The sequence below is a fragment of the Struthio camelus genome, chromosome 7 (assembly GCF_040807025.1).
Source record: "Struthio camelus isolate bStrCam1 chromosome 7, bStrCam1.hap1, whole genome shotgun sequence".
NCBI lineage: Eukaryota > Metazoa > Chordata > Aves > Struthioniformes > Struthionidae > Struthio > Struthio camelus.
In genome coordinates, this window is record NC_090948.1 from 25,996,782 (window position 1) to 26,010,270 (window position 13,489).

General features: G+C 41.7%; 1 protein-coding gene across 1 annotated transcript; it reads right to left on the reverse strand.

The window, feature by feature from the left end:
- Positions 1-4,756: 4,756 nt before the first annotated feature.
- On the reverse strand, positions 4,757-7,568 carry DUSP13A (dual specificity phosphatase 13A). Its single transcript, XM_009671193.2, has 3 exons — positions 7,408-7,568; positions 6,855-7,072; positions 4,757-4,956 (listed from the first exon to the last, which is right to left on the reverse strand). The coding sequence occupies exons 1-3, from the start codon at positions 7,566-7,568 to the stop codon at positions 4,757-4,759; spliced, it is 579 nt and encodes a 192-aa protein (XP_009669488.2).
- Positions 7,569-13,489: the final 5,921 nt, after the last annotated feature.

Sequence of the window (13,489 nt, forward strand, 5' to 3'; positions counted from 1 at the left end):
ACAGTCCTTTTGCTTTCTTCTATGCTATTTTAAGGCAACTAATTTTAACAGCTCTAACTAAATGAAATAGTTGGAGAGCATACGTTATCAAGTACTGTATTCCCCAGCCCTTCAGAGCAGCTCAGCTTCAAATAGCACTTACATATTGCCGATGTAGGGATTACACCACTCCTCATCCACGTGATTTAATTCCACCTTGCAGCTGCCCAAAATATCTTCCAGTTCCTGGGTAGAAGGAATGTTGGGCTCGAAGCACTGCAGGGCTGAGAGGGTCAGGCCATGTTCAGGCGCTGCCCCTTTGGTGCTTATGTGCTGCTGAGGGCAGTGGGGATGTCACTGCTGCAGGATCAGCAGGGCAGTTTTTGCTGAAGTCTGGTGCTGCTTGATGTGTCCAAGCAGGTGGCTGTCCCAAAATACGGCACGCGCCTCAGCACCTCCCCAGATTAGCTCCCTGCTGCATCCCAGCTGAAATGGGAACAGCCGCTGCAATGCAAAACTCTGCACTAGGGAAACATCAGGCAAAAACCCATATTCACTCCCCAAGTAAGGAATATTACTGTGTGTGCCAGCACGGAGCTCTCCTCAGGAAAGCGACTTTGGCCAATACAACCAAGATGCACCCCCAAATGCCACATGTGACCCCGTTCTAATCATAAGTATCATCGGCTATTAGGAAACAAGGCACAGCTCATCTTGGGGGCAAATTCAAAATTCAAGTTCAAAAGACTATGAAAGCAGTTGTCCTGGGCCTCAGCAAAGGTCCCTCTCACCCAGTGTCCTGTGCCTGACTCTGGTGGTCAGTACATGCCTGTGAGAAATACGCACATGCAAGCACAAGTTATACTTTGCGATACTCCCCCAGCTTCCAACTAGTTGCAGCTCAGGAGCTCCCAGATCTGGACGTAGTTTCTATGTATTTGGTTTCTGTTCCATAAACTTGTCTGGTTACCCCCGCAGGTGTCTGTAGGCTTTTACCCTCCACAGCCTCTTGTGGCAAGGCGTTTCACAGCGTACCTAAACCACTTCCCCTTGTTTTGAACCTGGCTTCTACTAACCTCATTTGACACCCTTAGGTTCCCATCCTGGAAAAGAAATTTAAGGTAAGTTGGCACAGGAATTGTACATGACTCTCCCCAGACCAACGTGGTTTTGTGATTGCTTTAAGCAGATTTAAGTCTACCACAGCTGTGGTTGGGGTGGTCTTGCTGGACTCTCTGCTCACAGACTCCCACACTTGCAGCCTCCGTTGAGCTGGGACTAGCCCCATGACCCACCTGCTAAAGTGGATCTAGCTGAAAACCGTTTCAAATCCTCTTCAGAGGAGGTCTAACTTGTCTTTCTGGCACACTCCTTTCCTACAGGAGGAACTTATTCTTGAACTGTATACCCTCTGCTGTGGGTTTTCATCAGGTACGTTCTTTAGTTAGATGCATTAAAAAAAATTTGAAAGGGAATAACAGATTAAGGAGAACCTATGTAAGAAGGCAAGGCTGGGGCAGGAAGGTCTGTGTGTCCATTCATTTCAGAGGAAATGGAAGGTAGTTGGCTCCTCAGTCAGGCTGAATCTCCAGTACTGACAACTCCTAAGGGATCTTGGAGGGATATGCAGGCACCTCTAGATGAGCCTAGGTGCTCAGGTCAGTCCCCCCAGACACCCATCTTATCTTTAGGTACTGAAATATCCTTCAGAATAGGACCGTCCCTCAATTAGATGTTAACACTCAGTGCCTTTAGTCTCCCAAATTAGACGTTAACATTCAGTGTCTTTAGTCTCCCAAATCATATAGACCCTGTTGACATGTGCATATTCTGAAATGCCATTAGTGAGGCAGTATTTTTCTTTTGTTTTTGTTCCTTTGTCTGATTTGCCAGAACAATATCTGGAATATTTGAAATACAGTTTTTTTTCTGTCAGTAGCAGAAAACAACGAAGTTCTAGTGTCATGTCATGACCTGAACTATAGATAGTTGTGACCGGTGAGAAGGCGCAGCAGGGAAGGCGCAGCAGAGAGTACTTTCTGTTTTAAGAAGTTGCAGGGCTAATTCTACTGCTTTTGCACTGGAATCTGTTTCCCTGAGCAAAGCAAGTTACACTGTATATAAGGAAGAAAGAAGTGAGTAATATAGGCAAGCAAAAATATAGGCAACATTAACTCTGCGATTTAAAACACTTCTGTGATTTCCCAGTGTCCTTGAAAAGGGGTTTCTAACTAATTTATTCCATCCATTGGGGTAAGTAAGTCTTGTTGTACAAGAACATCATCACAGTCATTGGTGGTCTGGATGCCGTACCGGCTCAGCTTTGCTCTGTGCTCCTCTCTTCTGCACCCCTTGTGAAACAATACTCTCATAGGATGAGCAGTATTTAGGAGAGCAGCTACTAATTACAACAGGAGCAGCTTTCACAGCTGTGGCTTTGTGGAACAGATGTTCAGGGGCATGCAAAGCATTATCCTGATGGGAGGGTCCATCAATCTTTCTCACATGTGCCTAATTTTACCCAGCCTAAAGCCATTAAGATGCATTATTCCACTCACACGTTTTTCAGATTTTTCAGTACCATGTCTTCAAAAGGCTTCAAGACTGAAATCTGCTGTAACGTGAATGAGGTATAAATTATGATGAAATATTAACTTGTATAAATTCCTATTAACCCTAATGGAGAGCTTCAAAGGAAATCCAACACCTCCTCCACCCCTCTGCTGCTTTGTGAGGCACAAAGATCGCCCTAGCACTGTTGGCTTTTAAATGTGATTTTCTATTTGATCTTTCTATGCTTCAACGTTTTCTCTTTCTCTTGTCAGTAAAGCTCTTTGGCAAGATTCAGGAAAATCTGAACAGACACTCAATAGATCTCTAAAAAGGTCTTAAATATGCTGATTTTGCAAATCACCCATGTACGTTGCAGTAGGGAGGGATTTACACCTTCCCATAAGTGCTCAGCTAAATCAGGATCCAGGTCTCAGCCTCTCCACGCATTAAGGATGACAGGGGTCTGGGATGGAAGTACAACTCATGAGTTACCACCATTTAAGTTTTCCAATAACCTTGCAAATCTCTCCAGCAGAGCAAAAAAAGATCAGACCTGATGCTTAAAACGCAAACAAACAAGGAGAAAGGTATTTACTTAATCTGGCAGGGAAAGTTTATAAGGTCAGCTAATCAATAAATCAAACAAGTAGCAAAGGGTGAAAATAGATTTGATTATTGCTCCACGGTTCACCACAAGGTGTTACAAGCTAATTTTCAGGCAGAATGATAGCATGAATTTTGAATGCTCTTTCTGTATTAAAAATCACATTAGTTTAAGTAACTGATTAATTGATGATAGGAAAAGCGACACCCTCAAATCAGTTTAAAACTAATTTGTATCAATTAAGCCTCGCCGTTGATGTAAGCTAACTCAGTTCCTTACTGAATTTAGAATACAGTCATACAAGATGGTCTTAAGTCAAATTCAGCATGTTCAGGTAGGAAATGAGTCCGGTTAACTAAACTGTTTTTGAGCTCATTTTAAGTTGAAGCTTTGAAATCTGGAACATAGACAAGATGCCAAAGTCAGGTGTCAGGACTCTTACACAGAGACTGACAGAAAGGACTAATTCTCTTGTGCAGGCAACACAGCGCGTCTGTGTGTCACACACAGCCTGGTCCTTTGATGCCTTCTTTCTTCCAGGCTCTGTACTAATTCTTTGAGAAGGAAGAGGCCAGAGGGAGGCAGCTTGTGTTTGGGCTTAAATCTGGGAAGCTGAAAGAACTTAATGAAAGTTGGAGGACAAGCACTGGGGGAGATGTCTTCACAGGGCAAGAGCTAGTCTCCTGCTTGTGAGGCTGAACTGTTGCAGCTCAAGTTCATATTGTTGATGAGTGGGAGCAGTCGCCATGAGACGGGCTAAGCAATCCGCTTATCGAGTGAGGAGGAAGGAGCAGAAAGATGGTGCAAAAATATGTGTTTTATTTCAGCTTCCTACCTTGGTTTTCCTAGCTATGATATGGAGAGATAATCTGGAAAGAGTGGGGGGGGAGAACCAGTGAGTTAATGCTTACAAAGTACTTCAAAGATATGACATATTTTTTAATGTCCTCAATATATTACATAATATACCGCATCTTGCTGAAAATATATTTACACAAGAAAAGGTTTGTGGGCTTGCTAACCCTAAGACTGCACAGAGAGAGATCTGCTCAGACGAGGTGTATTGTGCTGGTGTGGGTCTTCAGGCTGTCACAGCTTTCTGTAGCATTGCGGTTTCTAACAGAGCAGTGTGTGGACTCCTAAGAAATTGCCCTCATCCCATCACTAGACCTGGTGCACAAAAAGGTTTTGCTGTGAGAATATGTACATGAGAACTGTAACCACATCAAGGAACTTGGTTGGGTTATACTCCCAAGTAAAATGGACTCCAACATACTGTATGGCTAGATGCAACTATTGAACTTGTCTCTGACATTAGCACAAATCAGGCAGAAACTCAATCCATCTACAGCACTCCAGTGGAGTTACATGGTAGCCTGGCATCAGGCACAGAAGCACTATGGGACACAATGCTTCTAGTGCTGCTGTTGGCTGTGCTTTTCTCAAAGGAACTGAGCTATCAGAATAAATCCAAATAAAGTCCTGTGGATGTTTTTTTCTTTAATACATAATTCTATTCATTTTTCAACATACAGTGATCATAAGAGACTGTATACGTGCAATGGTTATGAAGACTGAAAGTTAGAAACATTACTTTAAATGGTTTTTAGCAGCCCTGGTTCAGCAGCCCTTTTTTTGCCGTAGCTGGACATCCAAATTTCGCAGGTGTTTCAGAAAGCCACGATTGGGTGAAATCCATCGATGCTCCTTCACTGTTTTTATGGCCTCAACCAAGGAGAGGTGGTGATTTATCATGAGATATGCTAGGACTAAGGACGCTGACCTGCTTACTCCAACTGCACAGTGCACCAAAATTTTAGCTAGTAAAAAAAAAAAAAATTAAATTATAATCATAGAAGAGGAGCAGTACAGTGGAGGAAGTTTAATTTAAAGGAAAGGCAAACCTGCTGCCTTCTCCAGCTTAGTGACAGTAACTTAGCAAACGATTTATTTCTTACCCTTCTCATAGATCACATGAGCACATGAACGATTAAGTCCAATTTGCAACACTTACTCATCTGAGTCATACTCACTTGTGTGAGAAGTGTCATGAGGTCACAACCTGATTTCAGAAACAGTGGTAAATCAAAGAAAACTTTATTGAAGCAATGAAGTTGTTCCATTATAAGCAAGAGGAAAATCAGACACACTGATTTCAAAGGGGCTTACTTAGGTGAATAAGAATGCCAACATCTGGCCTGAAAGGATGGCATAAGCATGTTAGCCACCAAGAAAAATGATTGGCCTAGTACCACTGCATAATAAGGCAATTTGCCATGACTATAATTCTCTTTTGAAGCCAGAACTTGTGATGCAGACTGAGATAGCTCCATTAATGCCAGTTTACCCATGTTAAGGATTGGTCTTTTATGTAGTACAGGTTAGTTAGTATTTTATTGCACCAGTGCCAAGAAGTAACTCTTTTGAGCTATAAATCTTATTGAGTAAAGGTAAATCTTCTCCTCAGAGGCACAGCCCTGCAGGCCCTATTCATACAGGAAGTTCATTTGCAGTGTATGAGCCTCTTCACATGGCTGGTCACTGTAGAAATCAGGACTTCTGAGTCTTTATTCATTGGTTCTACAAATATAGATGCCATAAGAAGATCCCAAAAGACTAGACCAGATAAAATTGTCAAAACCATGCAAATAACAAAAACGTATACATAGCAAAACGCAAGCAGAGAATCTGCCCAGTCTCACTGTAGTAAATAAGCGCATTTCAGCTTTTCAGTTATGATGTAGCTGTCTACAGAGACGTTAAGAAATTCTTTGCCAATATTGCCCTTAAAATATGCCTGCAATCTATATGGACATTGTCAAAGGGCCAGAAGTCAAACCAAAAAGAGGAGTAGACCTAAAACCTTGTAGGGTGCTTACTTATAAATGCCTTTAGGCATTCTTTTGTAAGCAGGAACTTCAGCCCAACCTTGCTGTGTCCAAACCATCTGGGGGCAGTCTAGGGCTTTTGGTGCACCTCAAGAGACGGTTGGGGAGAATGCCGATGCTGCAGCGCTCAAAACGAATTGGAGCACACTCCCAGTTGTGGGGTGGATGGTGTCCACAGCAGGCCTTCTCTCCTCGTGGTGATAATGCAGGGTTGCTGCTGGGGCAGCAAGATGGGGTGGGCTAAGCTGTTAAGCTACAACTAACCTCTCACGGGTAATGTGGATGCATGGGGCTTGTTTCAGGAAGTAGCCATGCTCAAACTCAAGCCCCGGCCCCTGCCATGGAGCAAACAGATATAATGTGTGAGTGCATCCTTATAGTTCCCATAGGTCCCTTTTCACCGTTCTGAGCATCTTTTCTCAGATTCTTATAAATACTTTGCTTTCTCTACTTTTCAACATTATTTTTTCAGACTATGTTTTGTACCCATTTTAATTGTACGGTTTTTCTCTTCTATCTTTTTGAATCAGCCTTTCCTCACAGATATTCTTCGCTCTGTTCTATCTCCTTTCTTCTCTGCCCTAGCCTTTCTCCTGCATTTTTCATCCTTTTCCTCCGCTGCACTTTCTGTAGTCTTCCTTGATCTTCCAGGATCTAGTTACAGCTGTATATATGTGCCCAGCCTTCCCTCCTCTCACCACCCACCGTGCAGATGACGAACAACTAGCAGGAGACCATGTATTGACTGGTCCGCCACCGAGCTTGTGAAATTGACCTGTTACAAGAGGCTGTCAACTGACATAAAAATGTGAACAACAATAATTTCCTACCTCCTGGTGTGTTCAAAGCTTTATGGATAAATTCTGCTGCAGAGAAAAAGAACTGGCTTATGTCAAAGTCTGGAAGGTCATAGGCTGGTACACCATAATAATCAATGGTAGCTCCATAAAAGTCCTGGCCTCCTTGGCTGTACACTGTGCCATGGGCAGCATTTAAAACATGAGTAACTCCCATCTTCCACAGAACGAATCTGTTGTGAGCTGTTACTCTAAGGAAAAGACAAACAGAAACAGATCCCGATGAATACAGAGATATTTACAGAGCACTGTGATTGCATCTCCCAAGCCATTTGCTGAAACATACGCCGATGCTATGTTTCTCAGGGCTAACCAGCAATTAACCACCAGTTTAGACATAATTTTATCTCAGAATTCTTTGCTGTCTGCAGCATAAATAATGTCAATTAGCCAAACTATGAACTACCTAAAGCCATACCTATAAATCATACTTATAGGCAGAAGTGCGAGGACAGTAACAGGCTGAAAGAGGCAAGGAGTACAACAGAGGCGTTAAATTTTAGTCAGTCCAGCAAGCTTTACTTACAGGTCTCCTAAGAAGAGATTAGGCCATACTTCATCAACATGGTTACAGGAGGGTCCCCTTGTATTCAGCAGCTGCTCGATTTCTTTAAGAGAGGGGACATCCCCTGTGCATGTCCCAGCCCCTCCGGGGCCCTGTGGGCATAACTCCTCCGGCCCAGACATGCTGAGTGAGAAACAGCCGTGGCTCTCAGGAGCCGGTGATCCCAAATCAGCCCTGCCCGGCTTGCTGGGGTGCTGCCAGTGCCTGTCACCATCACAGTGGATTCAGGGAGATGGGCTGCAGCAGCTGCCGGCCAGCCACGCGCTCCCAAACTGCTGCACCGTGCTGCCCAGCAGTGCCGCAGCCCTGGAGGGTCTGCAGCCTTCTCTGAGCTGCCTCAACCACCCCCAGCAACAGCAAGCCATACATTACAAGTAATAAAAGGCCAGATAAAGGAAAATTAGAAACCTGTCAGGTGCACTAAGAATGACAAATATACCCTGGTAACATAGAGGCTTTTAAAAATATAGCTGTGAAAGAGCTGGAAACGCACCAATGACGCCTACTGACATGGCCACCAGGAGGCTAAACACCAAGTAGATTATGACATCTTGCCTAGCACCAATAATCTACAGAAATTTATTTCTTGAAGCTACAGGTTTTGCACCAGGTAAGAGAAGCTGAGCCTACGTGTGTGTTATATGTCTCGTTTTTTTCTACTGCAGTTATTGTTTTCATCAATGTGTTAATAAAATACACCTGCCACATATTGTATGTTATGTTCTTTTGCTGAAGAGAGAACAAAAAACAGGAGTATAACGGTCACCAGGTGAAACTTGTAAGTCACTAGGGTAGTTTAGATGGGAAGTCCTGGTGATTCACAGCTTGGGGATTCATCACATCAGATTGTAACATTGGAGTGCCTGTTCAAAAAGACAGTGGCTGCAGTTCTGATCTGCAGGCTGTGTGCTTCCCGGTAAAGAACCACAAAAATTTGAGGTGATCTGTAGGGCTACAGGGCAAAACACATGGAAGGTACTGTTCTTCCTGTGTAATCCTGTCGGCTGATAATCAGAGCAAAGCTCCTCTACCTAAGAAGTCCGGAAGAGAAGGAGACCCAAGAGGAGAAGCTTGCTGCTGATATCTGCTGTAGCAAAAAGACTGATAAATGGAAAGAATGCTTGGTCAGGCCTGCAACACCTTTATTCCACATGCCTTGTTTATTATGTTGGAGATGTTGTGATTCTGTGACTTTATAGAATCTCATGAAGCAGAAGTTGTTAAGATTATGCTGTGGACTTAGAGAAAGAAGGAACAGTTTAAGTCTCCTGTATATAAAGAGACTGTTAGTTCCCAAGGCTGTGTACATTCTGGCCTGGGAGCTGAAATGTGAGAAACTGTGGGCAACAAACGCTGCAGTGCTTATTTAGAGGGGAGACAGTGAGACAGGTGCTGAACTGGTGCACCTAGAGCCACAGGCTGCTGTTCCACAAGACCCAGCTGGGAGCAGGGCAGCCAGTTGGCCAGAGCCAGCATAGGAGAGCACTGTAAAATGGTTAAAATAATGCTTCAAGCACTAGGCATTATGTCCTTAATATGTTATCTTGTTTATCTGTTTTTTTTCCTTCCTTCAGTACAATAAGGTTTGTTAAGCTAATTGATTTGTGCTCACGTGTGAGGAAAGTTAACTGACTGAGCAGATGGAAGTTGCTTAGTTTAGTTTAGTTTTCCCAGGTTTCTGGGTGGAGGCTCAAGTTGGGGTTTTTACTAGCACTTTTTAAAGGTAAGCCCAGCTCTTTTGTTGTCAAACAGGTTCTGGCAAGCATATTTAACTCTGTACCTTTCACCTGTAAAACTCTTCTTGGCCTCTACCTCAGATGTGCTTGACTAAGAATTCAAAGGTAATTTGCAGTGCAAAAGCAGATGAGCAGCAAAATTTGACCTCCAGAAGAATGCTCTCCAAATTCTGTGTGTCTCCAACATTTGCTGTAACACATAGCCAACTATACAAAAGTCGGTTCTTCTACATCTAGCATCTCCTAAACTTTAATAGTTCTGTAGATATGACTTTGGTAAAGTTATGTTGCTCTTCTGACCAGCAGCTGTCTTTGAAAGAGGCAGGAGGCAGAGATCTGATTCTCAAGCAGGCTCTGTTAGACACTAACCCACCAGATGTCTTTTTGCTTGCAAGAACTAGACAGTCTCTTTCTGCTCTGTGTGGCCCCTTGCTGGCTGTTTTGCCCTCAGTATTGGGTGCTCCACTTGTCCCTGCAGATCTGAAAAGGCTGATGGTCTCAGAATACATCCTTTTTTTTACTTATTTACCCAAGATTTAGCTCTCAGATCTGTGGGTTAGGACAGTTAAATGCTACTCCAGTGAGGTGTCCTTTGATATGAAACTCCCATGGAGCTGAAGGTCCTTATCAGCTAAAGTGCTAACTCTTCTAAGAAAATCCAAAGGTTTTGTTTCATCATTTTCTTGTTTCTTGGAGTACTTTGTTTTATTCTCATCTTAATGTTCAAGAAAAGGTTGCTGTTCTCTGACTGTGGAGAACTGCTGTATTTTAGTTCCTATAAAGGGAGCCAGAATGTGATACAGGAAAGATTATGCAAAGTATCAACTTAGCTTTGTCATAAAATTTGGCAGAAGATGCCTTCTAAATGTAATCTTTTGTGCAGGTGGGTTTAGCTCTCCACAGATTTGCTTCCTGTATGACCCTTTTAAAGCTACTCAGAATGGGTGTATGATATATGAATTGATATATGGTAACTCTGAATGGCCCTCACAGGGCCATTCTTAGCTTTCTATGAACCAGGGGCTTTCTGAGATCTCAAGAATTTGGACGTTCTCCTGACTGTTGGGATGATGGGCAATTCTGAGTAAAATATCTGTATGCAGTAGTGTATGATCTTAGAACAGGTGATGTTTCAGCATGATTAATTTAGGAACACCCAGCAGAAGTCATCCTTTTAATCAGTGGACTATGCCTTTGTGATTACTTTGTAGGTAATGCTTGGTGCAATAATCTAAATCAAACATTCCTTAGCTAACAATGTAATAGGAAGCAATAGCATAAGCGCTCATGAAGTGTTTTATTAGCATACAACATGGCATTAGCAGGGCCTCCTCAGAGGCAAAAACTGTAGTAGTCAAAGACAGAACATTCATGGAAGCTCTTTTATTGAAAATACCTCTACTAATACTAACTGGTGCCATTTTTGCGATACCTTTTTATCTCCCAAAATAAAAATGCGGCCAATATCAAATTCCTTTCACATATGCTAAAAGCAGAAAACTTTTTACAGTGAAAACGTTAAAGCATAGAAGTTCAGCTACTGTAAATAAGCACAGTTAGGTAACTACATTCATCCCCACACTTCAAAGATCTATTCGTTTCCCTCGTTAGCCTGTTTTCAGCATTTGTTTTCTGGGCTGCTTAATTACTGAACAAGAATTGAGCTAATCGAATTCTGGCACATTTAGCTCAATTCTAAGTGAGACAGTGTTTTCTGTTTTCTACTACATTAATATATTTTTAACCTATGGAATGATTTTACCTGTTTAGCACATGGAGTTTTATTTATTTATTTACTTTGCTCTGCCAAGCCTGTTCTCTGCTTCGATAAAGTTATGGTTCACTAATTTGATTAGTTCTTTGATTTGATTCCTTTTTCTCCAGTTATGGGTGTCAGAAGGTTGAAAATAAAATAGATGCTTAGAAGTTCACACAGGCCTAATCTAAGTACGCTTCAACTCAAGTACAGAGATTACAGAAAGCAGTCTAAGCTAACCAGGACTTGATCTGTACGAAAAAAGAGATCAGCCCACCAAAAGAAGCGTGATTTAGATCAATTAGCTTCACGTCCAGCTCAAGATCCCCCTTGCTTTGTTGCAGTCTTTGCTGGAACAGAATTTTCTTAAGCAATTCACTCTCTGTTCACCTGCAGCCCTTCTTTCCTGCAGATGGTCTTGCTGAGATTTTTCGGAGATAGATATTTCAAATCACTGAATGTAAACAGTATTATTTGATGACAAAAAGTATTTAAAAAATAAAATCAAACTTACATTTACACATCTTATTTTCCATTGCTATATAATATATTGTAGCTGGAGCTAGTTGGGAAATTTCAATAGGAATTTTCTTTCTTTTTTTTGTGATTAAATGTCAGCTGAACAGTGAATCAATCTAACTGTAAATCGATCAAATTGTTTTCAATCTAAGGATGCCTCCAGAATAATTACACATTTTAAAGACTTTTTTTCTTGGCAATTTGCAGTAGTTTCTAAAATATCTGTAGCTTATCATTTGTCTTAAATACTTAGACTCGCAGGTCAGCATTGGCACCACCTGTCAAACTTACATCAATGCATTCCTGTCACATGCCACACACTGACATAACCAAAAGTGATGGAAAGAGGTTTATTGGAAAATGCTGTTAAATAAAGCACAAAGTATTTACAGACTTCACCTTTTTAAAGAGCATCAAACATAACCAACAAGAAGCAATCTTCAGTTTTGAAATGCAGTGGCTAAGCAGCTATTACATGTCTACTTTCAATTAAGAATTACAAACTCTGAGTTCTCCTCTTGATCACCTTTCTGTGTAAGCTGTGTAATTTGGTCATTTTGAAAATATTTGTTAGATGGTGAAACCAGACAGAGCAGAAAATGCCATTAGCAGTGATAACTTCGGATAGAAACCTACTGTTGAGGCTCTCTTCAGGGCTGAGGTTGCAAAACAGCTGAGCAGCCCATATAGGTAGGCGTAGGGGGAGTTGCCAACTATGCATCACCGGGCTACATACTACTGTCTTCCTCGCTTTTGCTGCTGATGTTACTTATAGCCAAGGGTTTACTGCATGGAAATCTGCTGCTGATTTAACAGACTTTGGGGCCTAGAAGCTTTAGACAGTCCTGGAGTCACAGATATATATAGTTAGAGATGATTTTCCAAAACAGACTTTTAAAGTCTGGAGACTAAATTCAGAAAGTCATTGGCTGCCAGTTGATTGCTGGTCTTGCTATGTACTGTATAGGGAAAGAGGATATTAGGAACCTTCTGCTTTCATTTTTGCTTCCTTCCTGCAATCCAGTGAGCTGGTGGATTCTAGCGCATGTTTACGTCAGAAAAAATCAACAAAAACGAAGCCATAGCATTCTGAACAAATTAGTGCTATTCTAGCACCTTTTATAAAAAGGTGAAGAACGTAGGAGATCAAGAAGGTGAGTTAACTCTATGACTGTTCTTAAGACACATTGATTGACACAGTGGCCTGTTCTGCGATGAGACCGCTCTGTAGCCTCCTATAGTTATTTTTGTAGTAGCTCTTAATTGTTGCTTTTATTTATTTTTATTTATTTATTTTTGGCTTAAGCTAATTTTTTGAATTGTATTAAAATATGCAGCAAGAGTCACACAGGGATGAAAAGTAGTAAACTTGTTCAGGTCACAGGCTGGTGGTACAGATTAGTAATCATTTTGTTAGCATTTTACAGAGTGTGTTTTCCACCCCCTGGCTCCACCCAGACATGTTACAATCATATCAGGATCTTACACAGTGCTTTTCCTCAGTGGCCTCGAACTGTTTTACAGAGACGTCTGAGCACTGTCCTTACTTTATTGTGATAGGATTAAGCCAGACAGGTGAAGTGTCTTCCCAGTAACACGTCAATGGAAACAGAACCAAAGTTCTTCTGTGAGGGCTTCTGGGGATGGGAGAGCCCATGTTCTTAACTCTGTTTATCTTTTTCTGAGGAATTGGGTATAATGTTATCTACTGCGTTGCACCAGAAGTGGGGAGCTATGAACTGGTCTTGGGCTGGCAAGGTAAGTTAATGTTGTTGAATGTGTCGCCGTAGGGGCTTTTCCTGAGGTTTTTGATGTTTGTGTTTTCAGCTTTCAAGCTACTTATTTTACATTATGAGATAGGAGACAACCGTTTTTATGCTGCTTCAATGAAGTTCTTTGTTCGTAAGTAACTAATAGTTTTTCCTTCAGAGCCTTAGAAGTATGTCAGTGTTGCAATAAAGTAAAAATGCTTAAAAGTCACGTTGAAATAGATCTTAGAAATGATATTAAAACAAAGAAATAAAGGTCTTTC

What these genes read in the sequence shown, in the direction of transcription:
- DUSP13A (XM_009671193.2), bottom strand. Translation starts at nt 7,568, where the DNA reads ATGTCTGGGCCGGAGGAGTTATGCCCACAGGGCCCCGGAGGGGCTGGG. An exon ending in AATCTCTTCTTAGGAGACCT is followed by an intron (nt 7,073 to 7,407) that starts GTAAGTAAAGCT and finishes TCTTTTCCTTAG; the next exon opens with AGTAACAGCTCACAACAGAT. An exon ending in AGCTTTGAACACACCAGGAG is followed by an intron (nt 4,957 to 6,854) that starts GTAGGAAATTAT and finishes TTTTTTTACTAG; the next exon opens with CTAAAATTTTGGTGCACTGT.